Genomic DNA, 19112 nt, shown 5'->3' with positions numbered 1-19112 from the left:
CTTATCTTGTACATTCAAGATCCACGGTACAATTTCAAAGAGCATCAACTTCCACTTGAACATGGTTGAATTGAATGCCTTTGACCCAGCTTAATGCTTTCCTTACCCCTAGTGCTTCCACTTCGTCAGCTAGATATACTTCTCACGTCTACTATCATGTAGTGTGATGGCACCTCTGTTACCATTCCAAATGGGTGATCACAGACCCGATCAACCCTGAAGGTGGATTATTAATTCTTTGGGCTAAATGAGATTGAGAAAGTATAGTGAAACATATACTAATTTGTAAAGAATCATGAGTGTTTCAAAAAAAAAAAAAAAAAAAAAACTCTCCAAGAAATGCATTTCGTTACTACAAACTCCCCATTGTCATCCCTAGTGACACAACACATTCCCATCTTCCATGAATTTTGATCTATAGTTGCATCCACATTGACCTAACCATAAACCATTCCAGTTAGCGGTTTCCTCCATTTTGTTTCGTGAGTGTATTGAGGGTGTTCTGGTCTGAGCTTATCTCCAATTCACAAGCAAGCTAAGGATTTTGCATTCTCATTGATCAAATAATTAAGGTGATGCATGGAGATTGTTCCTCAACTTATCATTTCTAGCATTCCATAAACTACAAGACAATCAACATCGATCATCATATCAGATAGAGGAATGTTTGTGATGAGTTCCCTGTCACGCACTTCAAATAAACCATTTAAAATATCCTCATTATCCTATCTTGTACCATTCTCAGATTAGTTAGTAGCTAGAGAAGATATAGTAGTTGCTTCCAAGTGGGATATTTTCTCTGTTTGAATGTAGTCATTTCTATCTCTAGGAAGCCAATGATCATTCCAAATGTTTATTAATTTTCCATCCCCCACTCTCCAAGTAGCGTCCTTTCCAATCACTTTTTCACAAGTCTCCCAAATGCTTCTCCAAACATATGAAGGGTTGGTACCAATCTTAGCATCTAGGAAGTTTGTTTGAGGGAATGAAGTATTTTCCTTTGAAAACTCTGGCCACCATCATCTTTGGGTCATGTATAAAGCGCCATGCTTGTTTTCCTAACAAAGCAATATTGAATTCCCTAACACAAGGGTTGAAACTTCCTCCATCTAACGGGACTTAGAAAGAATCTTGTTCTTCTAATTAGTTTGTAAAAAGTCTCTATGGCGATTTGATCAAACCTCTTATGTATCTCGTGCTTTCCTCTTGATTATTTTTTAGGTATTTATAGTTGGTGTTGGCTTCGAGCAAGTAAAATAGTGGGGGAGGGGGGGGGGGGGGGGGGGGTTGAACAAACTTTTTACAATTTTAAAAGAGTTATAAAAAATGAAATTTTCTTGCAGCAAAAGTCTTAAACTTACAAAGTTTTGTATTGTAGCTTTGTTTCGTTGTGAGTGAGAGTGTGAAATTGGGTATGGATGGTTAGTTAATAACATAAAATATAAAAGAAGTAAAGTGAGAGAGGGAGAAAAACTTCCTACTTCACTCTTCTCCCTAGGACCAAAGAGAGATTTTACTATGTATTGTTACAAATAGAAGTGAGTGAAGCCATTCGCACACAATGCTACTTGCATTCCTTCAACCAATGAAAGTCCTTGGAGTAAGTGACGATCTCCTCATTGACTTTGTCTTTACTGCCTGATCAATCTTTCACCAGGGCTAGCCACAAAGTCGTCATATTTAGATGATCTTCCAACTTCTTTCAACAAGAAAAGACGATTGAGTTTGAAGTTGTACTTTAGAATCTGGATGATTGTTTTAGCTTAGAATACTTGATAAAGCTTGAAAGTGTGTCTCTCTCAGATACTTAGGAAGTTGTTCAACCAACCAGCTTTTTCTTCTAAGCAAGGGGTCCTCCTTATATAGATGAGGTATGTTGAGTGCCATTTGAAATTCAAATTTTCCTATTGTTACTTAACAATTAAGTGCCCTAATAAAAATCTGCTAACAAATTCTTGATTTTCGTTGCCATGAACTGTAGGGTAAAGATCATTTTCCTATCAAAGACTTTTTTCTGCTTATCACCAATTTGTCTTAACTGTAGATCAATAGGCCATCCAAACTTAGAATGTGTATAGCAGCTCTTTTTATCCTTCATCGTATGAACTCCTTCCAAGGTTGATATATTCATTTGTTAGAGCATTGGCTGGCCTTTCAACACGTGGTGTGTAGAGTAAGTATACATGTGTTTGAGCTTGTAAAAATCTTGCCCTCTAACTCTTTCTGATATAGATTATCCCGAGTAATCTTGCCATCTACTCTTCTCCAGGTAAGCTTCTTCTAGTAGATATAGAAAAACGAGTGTGATATACACTAGAAGAAATTGAGGGGTCAACCAACACTAATACAATTTGCCATCATCAAAATATACAAATTAAACAATTACTTCTAACAATTGGATTTCAAATTCGTCCATTGGAGGGAAACCAGTTCAAAATATCAACTTGCCAATAAAATAATCTCCAATATTTGATGAAAACCGTAGACGTTGTTGTCCAATTGAAGCTTACAACTTGTCATAATCATCCAGCTTTTGCGACATTCAAAGATCCTTTTCGAAAAAGGCAAGTATCCATCTTCGATAGTATGCCAACGTCTCTACAGGCAGTAAGGATCTTGCAATGAATGTTGGTCGATGTTTATCAAAGTTTCCTTTTACTTATCGACCTTTCTGCTATAAGCTGTCCTGCTTATCAAATAAGTCTTGCTACTTTGAAAAAGTCTTACTATCATCAAGTCATTATTGTTTTAGAAGTTGTGTTGTCTATAAAACTCGTGTTGCCTAAAACTTTTACTGTCTCATCAATACTATTGTTACTTTAAATTAAAGGTCTTGTTGTCCTCATCAATATAATCCTGTACTATACTGTCTTAAAGTCTAGTTGATTGATTGAGAATCTTACTATTTAATTCGCAAGTCGTGCTGCGGAATCATTTATGTCACTATCTAGACTCCTATTATTGCTTGATAACTTATGTTGTTTATAAACCTCTGCTACTCCAAAGTCTTGGCATTCACAAAAGTCTTATGTTGCTTGCTGGTCTTCTGCTGCTATTTGAACTTTTATTACTTGGAAGTTGTGTTGCTAGCTTAAAGTTGTACTGTGTTGTTCTTACGTCAACTAATTACGCCATTTTTCAACTTTTGCTACTAGCAAAGTCTTGTTGCTAGCTAGTAGCTAGAGACTTGTGCTGCAGCTTAGAGCATTCTCAATAGTGATTGTTTTTTAGGAGTTTTTACCGGTTTAACTAGGAAAGAGGAGATGGGAGGGAAGAGAAAAACAAAATCTAGAAATATTATAGTGCTAGGTTAACGTGCCCGCGTGGAGTGCACGCGCCCAGCTGGGCGCATTTTGTGCGCATCATGCGGCAACTTTTTTTGGATGGTCCCACTTTGGAGACAAAAAAACAGGCCTTTGCATAAGGACTTGGTTTCTTCTCTCTCCTCTCTTTCTCCTACATATAAACATTGCCTCCTCAAAAACCACACCAAAATCTCCTATGGTAGTTGACCTAGCTTTGGCACTAATCACATCAGCATGATGTCAATATCAAACTTGTATAGTGATGAACTCTTTTCGCAACTTCTTGAAACTTAATGAATTTTTCTGTGATAATAAAAACATATCATCTAGACTTTGTACAAATAAAAATTTTGAGGATTTAAAATCTAATCCGGCCTATTTTACACTAGCATCATCAAAATCTACTTTAATACTTTATTTCTAACAATGTCTCAAACAGGAAACTTCCAAACAAATTAAAGTTGGTACGTGCATGCTCAACAAAACACAAGTAGTTCTTTCTTAAAGTAATACTGTGTACTAAATCATATCACATGATTACATGATGTGGAATTAATGGATACATCTATAAACACTTAAACAGACAATTAACAGTTTGCTATTGATAGCAAGGATTTGGGTTTTAGTGACTTTCTGATATCCAAACGCGTTTACGATATTCTGACAGTGCCATCAATGGAAAATAACTCCTATGTGATGCATAATGTAACATGCAGTTCTTCATGTAGGCTCCAGTAATGTCCTGCATTTTTCCATGCTTATTATTAGGAAAACATTTGGTAAAGAAAAACGAAAAACCTTAAATTGCAAATAGTATGGATCTTACTTGTTGAGGGAAATCTCCATCTTCCATTTGAGCATTGATCAATAACTTTGCTGCTCTGTGTAAAGGAGTCGGATCCCTCTCAGCCTAGTTAACAAGGAAAAACAAGAAGAACAACAGTTAGTTTAGCAGCATTTTATCAGCATGCATCAAACCATACATACTGTTCATTGGTTTCTGTTGCACGAAGGCCAGTAAAGGGTCAAATTCATCAATTTGTGGTAAGGGGAGTTGTTGGGCAGAGGCCAGTGAAAAGTCAAGTTCAGCACCCTTGCCCTTCGAAAATGTGATGGCAGTTTATAAGGAAATAAAGTTACGCATTTGCTACTAGCTATAACTTTTAGCATAGTGATAAGCGTTTGATCCTAACAGTTGTACAAACCTGTCCGGTGTACATAAGTCCTAGCATTGCCCATGATGTTTGCACCACATTCGAACGATTCCCTTCAAATGGTATGTATTTCTGCTCCACAAAGTCATGATCAATAAGTGAGTGAGAGAATTTCAATTCACCTCTCTACAATATTTGTGGTGAGATGAGATTTAATTAATTACCATGTTTGGGCAAGATTCAAGGCATTCTCCCCACCCACCCTCTTGGTTCTGTTTTGACAGGAAGAATTGAGCAGCTTTGCGGATGGCTACACTATTCTCATAACTTCTTCCTGTAGCTGTTAGCCCTAAAAGGGCAAAGCAAGTGCCATAGAGGAAGCAAATTCCCCAGTACCCATACCATGAACCATCTGGTTTCTGTTGATTTTCAAGGTATTCTGCTGCCTTTGCAATAGACATAGCAACTTCCTTTGCTCTATAATCAGGATAATGATGTTTGAAGGCTGCAAGAGCACTCACTATAGATCCAGTAGTTTCAACGTGCCTAACCACCAAATCATGTCATTAAACAATATTAGCACATATATAATATCACGATCAGAAAAATGCAATTTTAGCCCCTCAATTGTTCTTTATTAACAATTTTTTTTCATAAGTTTTAACGTTGCAATATACACTCCTAACTCTTCAAAATCGTTGCATTTTTAACCCCTAAAGCATCAAAAGTTCAAAAGTATTAAATTCTATTAACATTTTACTTAGTACATGGGTATTTTAAAATTTTATTATCTTTGTTCTTTATAACATTGTCAAAGTTCAGTTATTTCATATGTAAATTAAAATTAAGATTTGACAACCTTCTTCCCTAAAATTTTTATTTTCAGTTGTGGCATATCGTCTTTATTTTCCCTACACGACCATGTTAAAATCATATTTTTTATTTTACAAATGAAACATCAAGACTAAACAAAATTATAATTAAGAAGAAGCATATATTAAAAAGTACAAAAATACCTATGTATTAATTATAATTTTAGTAGAATTTAATTATTTAGTTGCTCCATGGATTTAAAATTGAAACAAACACTTTTGAAGAGTTAGAAGTATATATTATAACAGTAAAAAGTTATGAACTAAAACCGTTAATAATGAACAATTGAGGGACTAAAATTGCATTTTTTCAGCGTATCATTATAATTATAATAATAATAATAATAATAATAATAATAATTATTATTATTATTATTATTATTATTATTATTATTATTGTTAAGAAGAATTGGGATCTTACTCTCCTTGTACAACAATATCAGCAAAGAGTTCAGAAGGGTTCAACATTTGGAGGTATGGTTGTGGAACTGGAGGCTCCCAAACAGCAAAACCACCACTCTCACGACTCTAAATAATGGAAACAATATGCAAATGTGCAGTGATGACAGTGGATATTAATTAGTCAAATTAATGAAGGAGTTTTTTGTTAAGGAATTGAAGCCTTACTTGAAGATAAAGGCAGATATCTACGGCCTCGTACAAGCGCTGAGCATCCACTTTCTCTCCTGCAATTTCAGGCGATATTTGCCCAAGTAGCAACAGACACTGCACCAAAACTCACACAAGCTAACCATATGTTTGTCAAGGAAATTGAATTATAGAGCTATTTGTGTCTGTGTCTTGTGTTGTGAAATTAGTAATTGTGTCTTATGTTATGTTATGAAATTCTGTATCTATGAATATAAATTATGTACCAAAATCAGATTTGAAAAAATAAGTAAACATATAACATGTGGATGTGTCTTGTGTTATGGTTTTTTATATTTTGTGTTATGAAATTTTGTACCTTATTACGAGTGTAAATTTTGTACCTCATCGTTTTGATTTAGGGTACATGATATAAATTGCCAAGAGTTACTCGTTTGGGACCATCAATTATTTACATATACCTTTCAACATGCAAATTAATTAAAGTAGTACCTTAATGGCTTCCGCAGTGCAGTCAGAAACAGCCCAACCATGATCTTGATCAGAGAATGCCCAAGCCCCTTTCGAGAAATGGCGGTACATACTTTTGAAGTCTCCTTTTGGATTTTCTTTGATCTGCATATTAATATATATATATATATATATTATTGTTATTGTTGGTGTTATTATACCATATTCAAATAATAAGCTCTAATTTAATTAGTGTTAAAGATTGGTGATGAATTATAGAATTGAGTGTCATATTTCTAAAATAATTGTTATACCATGGACCAACGTCCATCTTGCATTGTAGAGTCTGGTGTAAAAATTATGTGTTTGCAGTTAATATATTTTGTACCTGTAATTAACAGTTTATGGGTATGTAAATAAATTAAAGGCACATAACATGTTAACTACAGACACAAACTGTTAACTACAGGTACAGAATATGTTAACTACAGACACAATCATTATTCCATAGACTAAGGTTTACACAGTTGTGTGGACCATTAATAAAAAATACATTTTTAATATACACAAGATATATTATTTGCGTACTGAAAGTACATTATTTTATATATTATGAAATAATATGCATTTAGGAGATAAAAAAAAATGTCATTTTCAACACACCTGTGATTGTTTGAGATAGAAATGGGCCTTCTTGAGGCAATCTCCATATTCTTCAACCATCCCACTAGAAATCACAGCTTGAGTGGCAAAAGTGGTATCCCAATTTTGACTCCCAAAAGTCTGCATTGTCATTCCATCTTCCGCAAGCCATAAGAAATCGGGAACCCTAGCAAGATGGTACTTCAACTCATCGCAGTTTGGATCTTCCGCCCACCAACACATCATTTGCAAACTCTACACCCATTTAATAAATAAAATGTAACATAAATTTGAAGCATTTTGATTCCCATTGTTTTTTTCCGTGACCACTCATTTGGAGTGGAATAATATTCTCGGAAATGGACCCCATGCGCCCCCACTGGGACTAACCGAGGGTAGACGTACTTTTGATCACTACGCAAAAGGAGGGGCCCTCATTTTGAGAGGTTGCTCCCGACCGCACTGTGGCTAGTGAGTCTCAATCCTTTACTTCTTGTGACAAATTTTATCCATGTGACCAGTTGAACTGCCAACGCAGATTGTGTTTTTCCTTTTTATTAATAGGAATAACATGAATGAGTTATAAGTTAATTATTCCCTTCCAATGAGAATCCATTATGTGAATCAAAATGTTGTTAACTAAATATATACTATGAATTATTAAGAGACTAAATTTATCACAATTAAACAACTAAAAATGATATTTTTTTCTGTTAATTTTTTTTTTTTTTTGTTTTAATTGGTGTGTGTATCCTAACCTTTTCAATTGCACCAATGGTAATGTATCTGCTCTCTTCAGCTCCATAGCGCATGTGCATGATTACTTTTCTCATCGCCATTTCTCTAATTTTCTTGAACGGCCAACGCCTCATGATGGGCTCAGTGCAATATTGGAGGGTGTTCCATAACAGATCTTGGATAAAACTATGAGGGTAGTAGCTGTCCTCCTGCGTTTATTCAAGTTAAAATGAGATAATACCATTTAGGGTTCTCCAATTATAGTGATTTTGTAACGTCTAGTCCTACAGTTTTAAATTAGACATATGTGGTCCTTCGATTTTCAAATTATTACTATCGGTGGTCCAAGACTCCAAGTTAACCACCCATAGATCATGGTCCTTCTAAGAGAACCGCTGCTGGTTAAATTTTGAAAGTCAAAGGACCATGGTAACAATTTGAGAGTCGAAGTACTATGTGTTGTCAATTTAAAAGTTTAGGACTAAACGTGACAAAACTACTATACTCGGAGGAACCCAGATGGTATAAACTCATTAAAAATTAAGTGACCACATTTCAAATTAAGATATAATTAAGGGAAAATTAAATAATGTGATTATCCCTTATAAAAAATTTGTAAAGAATGTTTTACTAAAAAAAAATAATAAAGCATTTTAATATTACATAATAATTAATTTATTCATTAATTAAACATATAATACTTCATGTATCATTTATAACTAGAGTTGTATATATGTGGCTAACCTTACAACAAGCCATGCGAGTATTATTCCAATCTATCTGATCATATGGTTTGACATGAATTTCACTTCTTAATGAGAGAACAAGATTTGTGAGCGGTCCATGATATCTTTTAGCATACAAGTATGACATTGGCATGTACGTTGTCCGGCAATAGTTCCACATTTTTGCTGAATTATAATGAGAGATAATATTATTATAACTATGATGATATTAAGCACTAATTTTTTTTTCATTTTTAGATTAAAAGATTTAGTACTCCAATTATTACCTGGATGGAATGGAAAATTGGAAGGGAAAAGCCAAAATTCTGGTGGGATTGGATTACACCCATCCCATTCATACACTCCGAGCACCTATACAAATTGTTTCAAGATTATATGAAATTATAATATTTTTGAATAATTGAAATAAAATTATTAGTTTACTTAAAATGTTTAAATAGGTAAGATTTTGTTTGGTAGAGCTTATTTACAACGTATAGCTTATTTTAAGCTACAAATAAGCGAGAAGCTTTGTTTGGTAAAATATGGGGAGTTAAAAATAAAAGTTTATTTTGAAACACTATCCCAAGTATCGTTTCAAAATAAACTCTTAATTTTTTAACTTTTTTTTAGCCTTTTTTTTTTTATTAATTTACAAAAAAATGACATCATCTTCCGTTCATTAATCAAAATCCTAATATCTTAATTTAACCTTTTATGTATTTTTATACTTCTAAACTAATTCAACAATTAAATTTACCAAACACTTCAATTTTAATTAGTTAGTTTATTAACTACTTTGTACTGACTTTTCAACTTTCAATTAAATTTTCAGCTAGACGTGACAAATAAAGTTTAGAAGTACTTTTAGGAAAGCAACAATATTGGTGAAATTTAGAGCGGTAGTGTTGATAAGGTCATAAGAAGAACGACAATGGGTTAAGAGTGATATATCTATCACTCCAACTAAATTCTTAATTAATTTTTTTAATTGAAGTTTCTAAAAAATGCAGTTAAGATAATACAAAACTCTCTCAAACGAGGCCTTAATTAGGTTATTAACCCTACGTGTGGGTGTGGCTTCAGTTATTATATCGTGGACCGCGGTCCACAATGCATTGTGGACCGCGGTCCCAAAACGACGTCGTTTTAGTAAATGGGAGATGGAGCCCCGTAATTGATACTACAGTTCATTCCAAAAGATATTGCCTTACATTTGTTTTGATATCGAATGAAACTGTAGTTATATAAAAAAGTAACTGTAGTTGTGTTGAAAAGAAAGTGCAGTGTATATGAAAAGATACTGAATAACAGTTTCACATTTGTGTTTGATATTATNTCTCCAATTATAGTGATTTTGTAACGTCTAGTCCTACAGTTTTAAATTAGACATATGTGGTCCTTCGATTTTCAAATTATTACTATCGGTGGTCCAAGACTCCAAGTTAACCACCCATAGATCATGGTCCTTCTAAGAGAACCGCTGCTGGTTAAATTTTGAAAGTCAAAGGACCATGGTAACAATTTGAGAGTCGAAGTACTATGTGTTGTCAATTTAAAAGTTTAGGACTAAACGTGACAAAACTACTATACTCGGAGGAACCCAGATGGTATAAACTCATTAAAAATTAAGTGACCACATTTCAAATTAAGATATAATTAAGGGAAAATTAAATAATGTGATTATCCCTTATAAAAAATTTGTAAAGAATGTTTTACTAAAAAAAAATAATAAAGCATTTTAATATTACATAATAATTAATTTATTCATTAATTAAACATATAATACTTCATGTATCATTTATAACTAGAGTTGTATATATGTGGCTAACCTTACAACAAGCCATGCGAGTATTATTCCAATCTATCTGATCATATGGTTTGACATGAATTTCACTTCTTAATGAGAGAACAAGATTTGTGAGCGGTCCATGATATCTTTTAGCATACAAGTATGACATTGGCATGTACGTTGTCCGGCAATAGTTCCACATTTTTGCTGAATTATAATGAGAGATAATATTATTATAACTATGATGATATTAAGCACTAATTTTTTTTTCATTTTTAGATTAAAAGATTTAGTACTCCAATTATTACCTGGATGGAATGGAAAATTGGAAGGGAAAAGCCAAAATTCTGGTGGGATTGGATTACACCCATCCCATTCATACACTCCGAGCACCTATACAAATTGTTTCAAGATTATATGAAATTATAATATTTTTGAATAATTGAAATAAAATTATTAGTTTACTTAAAATGTTTAAATAGGTAAGATTTTGTTTGGTAGAGCTTATTTACAACGTATAGCTTATTTTAAGCTACAAATAAGCGAGAAGCTTTGTTTGGTAAAATATGGGGAGTTAAAAATAAAAGTTTATTTTGAAACACTATCCCAAGTATCGTTTCAAAATAAACTCTTAATTTTTTAACTTTTTTTTAGCCTTTTTTTTTTTATTAATTTACAAAAAAATGACATCATCTTCCGTTCATTAATCAAAATCCTAATATCTTAATTTAACCTTTTATGTATTTTTATACTTCTAAACTAATTCAACAATTAAATTTACCAAACACTTCAATTTTAATTAGTTAGTTTATTAACTACTTTGTACTGACTTTTCAACTTTCAATTAAATTTTCAGCTAGACGTGACAAATAAAGTTTAGAAGTACTTTTAGGAAAGCAACAATATTGGTGAAATTTAGAGCGGTAGTGTTGATAAGGTCATAAGAAGAACGACAATGGGTTAAGAGTGATATATCTATCACTCCAACTAAATTCTTAATTAATTTTTTTAATTGAAGTTTCTAAAAAATGCAGTTAAGATAATACAAAACTCTCTCAAACGAGGCCTTAATTAGGTTATTAACCCTACGTGTGGGTGTGGCTTCAGTTATTATATCGTGGACCGCGGTCCACAATGCATTGTGGACCGCGGTCCCAAAACGACGTCGTTTTAGTAAATGGGAGATGGAGCCCCGTAATTGATACTACAGTTCATTCCAAAAGATATTGCCTTACATTTGTTTTGATATCGAATGAAACTGTAGTTATATAAAAAAGTAACTGTAGTTGTGTTGAAAAGAAAGTGCAGTGTATATGAAAAGATACTGAATAACAGTTTCACATTNGTTATTATATCGTGGACCGCGGTCCACAATGCATTGTGGACCACGGTCCACGATATAATTTGCAGTGTGGCTTGGGTTGTGGTGCGGTGTTACCATCCTAATTGGAATGCATATATATATATATATGAACTCTTTCGAGTATGTTTTTGTCTCAACATTCGTATTTAAGTTATGAATAGACTCTTAATATTCACACTTTGCGTGTGAGACTCCATGAAAAGAATGAAGTACACAATAAAGACTGAGAAAGAGTCTTGACGATATTTCTAATTAGGCAAAAACTTGTGTGAGACCGTTTCACCATGGGTCGGGTCGGGTCGGGTCAAGATGTAAATGCAACACTTATATGCACAAATGACATACTTATATGCTCAAATGTAATACTAATCATGAATAAAATTTTTGTTACTTATTAGGGTAAATGTAATACTTTTAGGGGAAAATACAATACTTTTATATTTCGATTTAAAAGTATTACATTTTTCCTCAAAAGTATTATATTTTCCCTTATAAGTGAGAGTCACTTGTCAACATTACTTATTATGAAAAATGTATTACTTTTTCTCTTATAAGTAACAAAAATTGTATTTTTTATTAGTGTTATATTTGAGCATATAAGTATGAGATTTGCACATATAAGTATGACATTTGCATAGTGTTTTGACCCGACCCGACCCGTCTCACGAATAAGGATCCGTGAGACGGTCTCACACAAGTGTGACCCTTCTAATTAAGGTTATCTTTTTTCATTTGCAATAGGGGCATAGGGCTATTTGTATATATGTGCAATCCCAATCGAGTTGGTTGGACAATTAGCTTAGTAAATACAAAGTTTTAAGTTCGATTCCTTGATTGAATTGTCTATTAGTACTTCTGATTTGAGTTAGTCAATTATGATTACAAACCTTTTCGTAAATTAAAGTGCTATTTATATATACAATTATACTAATAATGCTTATAAGTTACAGTTATTAACTTATAAGCATTATTAAGTAAAAAAAAATATCCTAATTATATAAGGCAATAATTATTTTATAATATATAATTTCTTTCTTTTTTTTTTTAAATACACATTATTCTTTATAAGGTATTATCTCTTATTTACTTTATTAAATATAAACAAATATCCTAATTATATAATATAAGGCAATGATTAGTTTTATTGGGTTGACAATGATTATTTGATAATATATAATTTATTTCTTTTTTTTTAAAATACACATTATCCTTTATAAGATATTATCTTTTATTTACTTTATTAATTAAAAAAATATCTTAATTATATAAGGCAATGATTATTTTTATTGGGTTGACAACTATTATATAAGGCAATGATTAAATNGGACCGCGGTCCACAATGCATTGTGGACCACGGTCCACGATATAATTTGCAGTGTGGCTTGGGTTGTGGTGCGGTGTTACCATCCTAATTGGAATGCATATATATATATATATGAACTCTTTCGAGTATGTTTTTGTCTCAACATTCGTATTTAAGTTATGAATAGACTCTTAATATTCACACTTTGCGTGTGAGACTCCATGAAAAGAATGAAGTACACAATAAAGACTGAGAAAGAGTCTTGACGATATTTCTAATTAGGCAAAAACTTGTGTGAGACCGTTTCACCATGGGTCGGGTCGGGTCGGGTCAAGATGTAAATGCAACACTTATATGCACAAATGACATACTTATATGCTCAAATGTAATACTAATCATGAATAAAATTTTTGTTACTTATTAGGGTAAATGTAATACTTTTAGGGGAAAATACAATACTTTTATATTTCGATTTAAAAGTATTACATTTTTCCTCAAAAGTATTATATTTTCCCTTATAAGTGAGAGTCACTTGTCAACATTACTTATTATGAAAAATGTATTACTTTTTCTCTTATAAGTAACAAAAATTGTATTTTTTATTAGTGTTATATTTGAGCATATAAGTATGAGATTTGCACATATAAGTATGACATTTGCATAGTGTTTTGACCCGACCCGACCCGTCTCACGAATAAGGATCCGTGAGACGGTCTCACACAAGTGTGACCCTTCTAATTAAGGTTATCTTTTTTCATTTGCAATAGGGGCATAGGGCTATTTGTATATATGTGCAATCCCAATCGAGTTGGTTGGACAATTAGCTTAGTAAATACAAAGTTTTAAGTTCGATTCCTTGATTGAATTGTCTATTAGTACTTCTGATTTGAGTTAGTCAATTATGATTACAAACCTTTTCGTAAATTAAAGTGCTATTTATATATACAATTATACTAATAATGCTTATAAGTTACAGTTATTAACTTATAAGCATTATTAAGTAAAAAAAAATATCCTAATTATATAAGGCAATAATTATTTTATAATATATAATTTCTTTCTTTTTTTTTTTAAATACACATTATTCTTTATAAGGTATTATCTCTTATTTACTTTATTAAATATAAACAAATATCCTAATTATATAATATAAGGCAATGATTAGTTTTATTGGGTTGACAATGATTATTTGATAATATATAATTTATTTCTTTTTTTTTAAAATACACATTATCCTTTATAAGATATTATCTTTTATTTACTTTATTAATTAAAAAAATATCTTAATTATATAAGGCAATGATTATTTTTATTGGGTTGACAACTATTATATAAGGCAATGATTAAATACACATTATCCTTTATAAGATATTATCTTTTATTTACTTTATTAATTAAAAAAATATCTTAATTAGGCAATGATTATTCTTAATTATATAAGGTAGTATCTGTTATATACTTTTTCAAATATTTTCTCAAATAATTAAAATCATACCAACGGAGTTCAATTCTGTGACTACCCATTTGATATCACCTATGTCATTGTTTATATATATGTGTGTGTGTAGGGTTCCAGTGAGACCATTTGCTTAGGTAAGATCGTGAGATCACATCTTGTGCATCCACATGTAATACTTTTTAATGGTCTAGATTGATTAACACACACACTTTCTTCGCACACATTTAATTACTGTTCGCACACACTTCAACTTAGAATCTTAATCAATTTAGACTATTAAAAAATTTTGAGATCAAATCTTGTACATCAACCACCGTTCGCACAAATTTAATCACCGTTTGCACATATTTAATTACCGTCCGCACACACTTATTACTGTTCGCACACACTTCAACTTAGCATTTTAAATCAATCTAGACCATTAAATTATTAAATGGATGCACAAGATCTGATCTCACGATCTTAACTAAACAAGTGATCTCATATGATCGTAACTCTATATATATATATATATATATATTACGTATGTCATGATGTATCATGTGGGGACCACATGATTCAAATCTACTATTAATTCCTAAATCAGATCTGCTAAACTAACACGTATCTGTCAAATCCTTAAAATCGTAGCTTGCAACTTGGAAGTTATAGCAAACTATATATATATATATATATATATATTATGTATGTCATGGTGTATCAAGTGGGGACCACATGATTCAAATCTACTGTAATTCCTAAATCAGATCTGCTAAACTAACCACTGGTTATACCGAGGATCATGGGTCATGGCTGATACTGCAGTTGTGTTGAAATTTGATATTTATATTTTAGAAAATATCTAACATATAACTCTAATATATAATGTATATAAATTATTATTATTATTATTATTGAAAAAGATAATAAAATATATGGTGGATGCATGTGTATGATAATAATAGTGAAAAAATATAAAGGAAGTTATAACGGTAAGAGTATATTTGTGTATAGTACAACTTTTATAGCATAATGTATACATAAAATATAACCGAAAAACGGACATAAATGAAGGATATAACATTCCTTCACACTTATTATGTTTGTAGAAGATTATATATTACGTATGTCATGGTGTATCATGTGTTGGGACCACAAGATTCAAATCTACTATAATTCCTAAATCAGATCTGCTAAACTAACACTTATCTGTCAAATTCTTAAAATCCTTGTAAATTATAGGAAACTCTTAAATGAAACTCGTCAGACAAAGTCATGATTTTAATATGAAACTTCATGAAAGATGTAACAAACTCTCAAATACAATATCACCATCCGAACCAAATCAGGAATTTGGCATGAAACTGTTATCAATATAATTTGGATTTTGATAAAGTTTGAACAAAAAATTATTAAAAAAACTTGTATGAGAATATTTGTCCGTGAGACGGGCCAGGTTCTAAGGTGTAAACAAATGGGTGTGTAATTATCACAATTTTAATTATAAGTATTGCAATATTTATCTTTATTAGTAACAATCAATTTTTACTTTAAATAATATCACAATTTCACATATAAGTATTACAATATCTATCATATGTAACGATTTATTTGTAATTCAAATTAGTATTAAACTTTCTACAATAAGTATTACAATTTCTATCATAAGAAACATTTTGCCAAGTATTACAATATTTATCATTAGTAACAATCATTTTTACCCTAAATAGTATCACAATTTCAAATATATATAAATATTTAAAAAATCTATTATAAGTAAATGTTTATTTATTTCAAAGTCGTATTAAATTTTCTGTAATAATTAATATAATTTGTATGATAAGTAACAAACAATTATGCTAAATTCGAGTGGTCTCACGGATCTCACATAAGTTTGACTCAAAATTTATATTTTAAGGTAATTGTTAAGTTCTAATGTATAAATTATATTCCTAATTAACCAGTCTGGTTAGCGTGAGTGATCGTGCATTCTCGTCCCTTAAGAGAGGTCGGGAGTTCAAACTACTTCTGCCGTATAATAAAATCCATCTGACTAGCACTTTGTCCTTTAATTAGGCTGGTCCGATGCAAACGCGAATTAGTTTAAATTTAGTACGGACGTAAAGGTGGCATGCTTAGGACACCCGACAAAAAAAAATTAATAAATAAATAAATCACATACCGAGAGATAAATCTTTCCCCAAGAAGGAATTGCAGTGGCACCACCATGTTCAAGAATCCACTTGCGACCCCTAGCAATGGCACCTTCACCATCATCAGCTTCTTCTCCAAGCAAACGCAAGGTCACATAGTTAAGTGCTGACCCAATCATGGTACTATGTCCATCAATGTACAGTCCCCATCCACCATCTTCATTCTATCACACAACAGCATAACAAAACTAAAATAATATCTCACAATATAAATTATTAATTGATCCACTAGTAATTAATTATTACATACTTGATGGTTGTAGAGATATCGAACCAATTCTTTCTTGTGCTCTGAAGTCAGAATCACATCGATCGCTCCACTTATGTACAACGCAATCATCTGCAAATGTTTTCATTTAATGAAACAGTCCAGACTCCACACCCCACCGCCCCATTAATGATATTTATTAGTCCGCACAGACCAATTTAGATCACTGGTTCAGTAAATAATATTTAGAGCAAGAAACTAAGGTTTAAAACTTGGCAACAATAGTGTGGGATCAGATTATGTCCAAAGTAAACTGGACAAGCTACTGAGTTATCATAGTTTACAACCTAGCTCCCAAATACTTTATTGAGTCCAGGTGTGGGGCCCTAAGGATACTGTCTAATGAAACACTCCAGACTCCACGCCACGCTGTCCCTTTAATGATAATTATTAATCCGCACGAGCTTAACTCATTGATTCAATAGGTAGGCGGTATTTGAGGCAAGAGACCAAAGTTCAAAACTCAGCAGGGACTGTGTAAGAATTATGTTCGGATCATTATTTGTGGACCATGGTCCACACAGTTATGCAGATCACAAATAAAAATTACATTATTTGTGTATATAAAGTACATTATTTTGTATACTATCACATAATATACATTCAACATATAAATAATGTACTTTTAGTATATTAAAAATGTACTAATGGTCTGCACAACTATTTCAAAATATTTTTTAGGTGGGATGTGAGAGTCCTTAGAGACTTGGGGCCGGAGATTCTAACATTTTTGGGGTAACAAAAAGTGATAATTATTAGATAGAAAAGTAAAAGATACCAAAGGAGGAGTGAAAAACAGAGGGCCAGAATTCTGAGCTGGCCAGTGTCCATCTTTGGCTTGAAGGGCACAATTCAACCGGACCGCTTTCCTAACCGCGGTTGTGACCGCTTCATAGTTCACTTCTTCTTCCTCTCTTAGTCTTACCGGGGGAATGCTCAACACATCAACCTCACTTTCTTTGATCATCTGCACACAATATTGAACCAATCAATACACAATTATTAATCAATTCAAATTAAAGTTGAAAACTAAAACTTCCATTATATTGTTAATCGATCACAACCTGCTTTCTCATGAACAAATCACCGCACGTATGATGACCTTTCTGCCGTTGTTTACTGAACTCTTTGCGAGCTTTTTCAAAGGCTTCTTCTTCTTCCGGCGTGCCGGCGTTAGGTTCGTACTCCCATATTTGTCTGCCGATATAATTGTTGGTACTGTACATGTACGGCCCCCCACCTTCGCCAATCTTAAGCTTCCACATTTTCTTCTGCCTAATGCTTAGCCTCTGTGTAGTAATATCATATTATATTAATTAATGTCAGTTACGTTAGTTGAGAGATAGCAGAGAAAGAAAAGAAAATTTTCTTCCTATCTCCTGCTAGCTAGATAGCTAGCCTGTAACTAATTATTGTATTAAGGTATAGAATTCGTACATTCACAAAGAGAGGGAGAGGGAGGGAGAGCTTACAAGAATAGAAAGTGATGAGTTGTAATGATGGAGAACGCAAGTATTTATATAGCACTGCACCGCATGCTTCCAAATTAAAGAAACTGGGAGGGCAAAATGGTAAATCTTTTACAAACCCAAAAAAGGATTCAGCATGATCTACTTTCTGAAATTATATTGGTCTGATAGATCTGGAGTAAGCCAAGAGGCTAGGAAGAGTAAATAGACTTTTAAGCACTTTCTAAAGTTAAAAAACATATAACACGAGTTATATAATAATTAAGAGGGTAGATGCGCATCAAAATCTACAAATACGGGTTATTTATGTTCTTCACGAAGAAGAACGTATTGGTTGATATTATAGTTCAAATAAAAATAGTAGTAGAACCACCTGGTGGTGCTGTAACATCAATTATATTCCACGGAGTCACAAGGCCATTATATTAATGTGAAATGGGTCATCAAGATATAAATGAATCCAAATAGTGAAGTTCAAAGGTACAAAGCAAGGTTGGTGGTAAAATGGATTTGAATTGAACAACAACAATGTTATGACTATAACGAGATGTTTTCCTCTGTAACTTGAATGGACACAGTCAGGTTAACCACTGCTTTAGAAGTTCAAAAGCAATGGAAGATTCACTAGATCTATGTCAAGTCGGCTTTCCCCACGACCCACTTGATGAAGAGGTCTATATAAAGCAGTCACCTGGCTTTATACAACATGAAAATGAAGACAAAGTGTGTAGTCTCAAAAAGGCTTTATATGGCCTTAATCAAGCTCCATGA

The 19112-nt window shown here is 32.4% G+C and overlaps 1 protein-coding gene across 1 annotated transcript; it reads right to left on the bottom strand.

The window, feature by feature from the left end:
• Positions 1 to 3699: 3699 nt before the first annotated feature.
• On the bottom strand, positions 3700 to 18339 carry LOC116032873 (dammarenediol II synthase-like). Its single transcript, XM_031275612.1, has 16 exons — positions 18310 to 18339; positions 17937 to 18161; positions 17651 to 17839; positions 16855 to 16944; positions 16574 to 16768; positions 10596 to 10680; positions 10328 to 10494; positions 7791 to 7979; positions 7054 to 7287; positions 6433 to 6555; positions 5959 to 6057; positions 5753 to 5859; positions 4684 to 5005; positions 4511 to 4591; positions 4132 to 4215; positions 3700 to 4047 (listed from the first exon to the last, which is right to left on the bottom strand). Exons 2-16 carry the CDS (start codon positions 18135 to 18137, stop codon positions 3928 to 3930), a joined length of 2286 nt encoding a protein of 761 aa, XP_031131472.1. The 5' UTR covers positions 18138 to 18161; positions 18310 to 18339; the 3' UTR covers positions 3700 to 3927.
• Positions 18340 to 19112: the final 773 nt, after the last annotated feature.

This window comes from Ipomoea triloba, chromosome 10, assembly GCF_003576645.1.
Source record: "Ipomoea triloba cultivar NCNSP0323 chromosome 10, ASM357664v1".
Taxonomy (NCBI): domain Eukaryota; kingdom Viridiplantae; phylum Streptophyta; class Magnoliopsida; order Solanales; family Convolvulaceae; genus Ipomoea; species Ipomoea triloba.
The sequence above is the reverse complement of the archived record's forward strand: the minus strand, read 5'-3'. Positions and strand labels throughout refer to the sequence as shown.

What these genes read in the sequence shown, in the direction of transcription:
- LOC116032873 (XM_031275612.1), bottom strand. Translation starts at nt 18,137, where the DNA reads ATGTGGAAGCTTAAGATTGGCGAAGGTGGGGGGCCGTACATGTACAGT. An exon ending in TGTTTTTCACTCCTCCTTTG is followed by an intron (nt 16,945 to 17,650) that starts GTATCTTTTACT and finishes AAACATTTGCAG; the next exon opens with ATGATTGCGTTGTACATAAG. An exon ending in TTGAATCTTGCCCAAACATG is followed by an intron (nt 4,592 to 4,683) that starts GTAATTAATTAA and finishes TTTGTGGAGCAG; the next exon opens with AAATACATACCATTTGAAGG.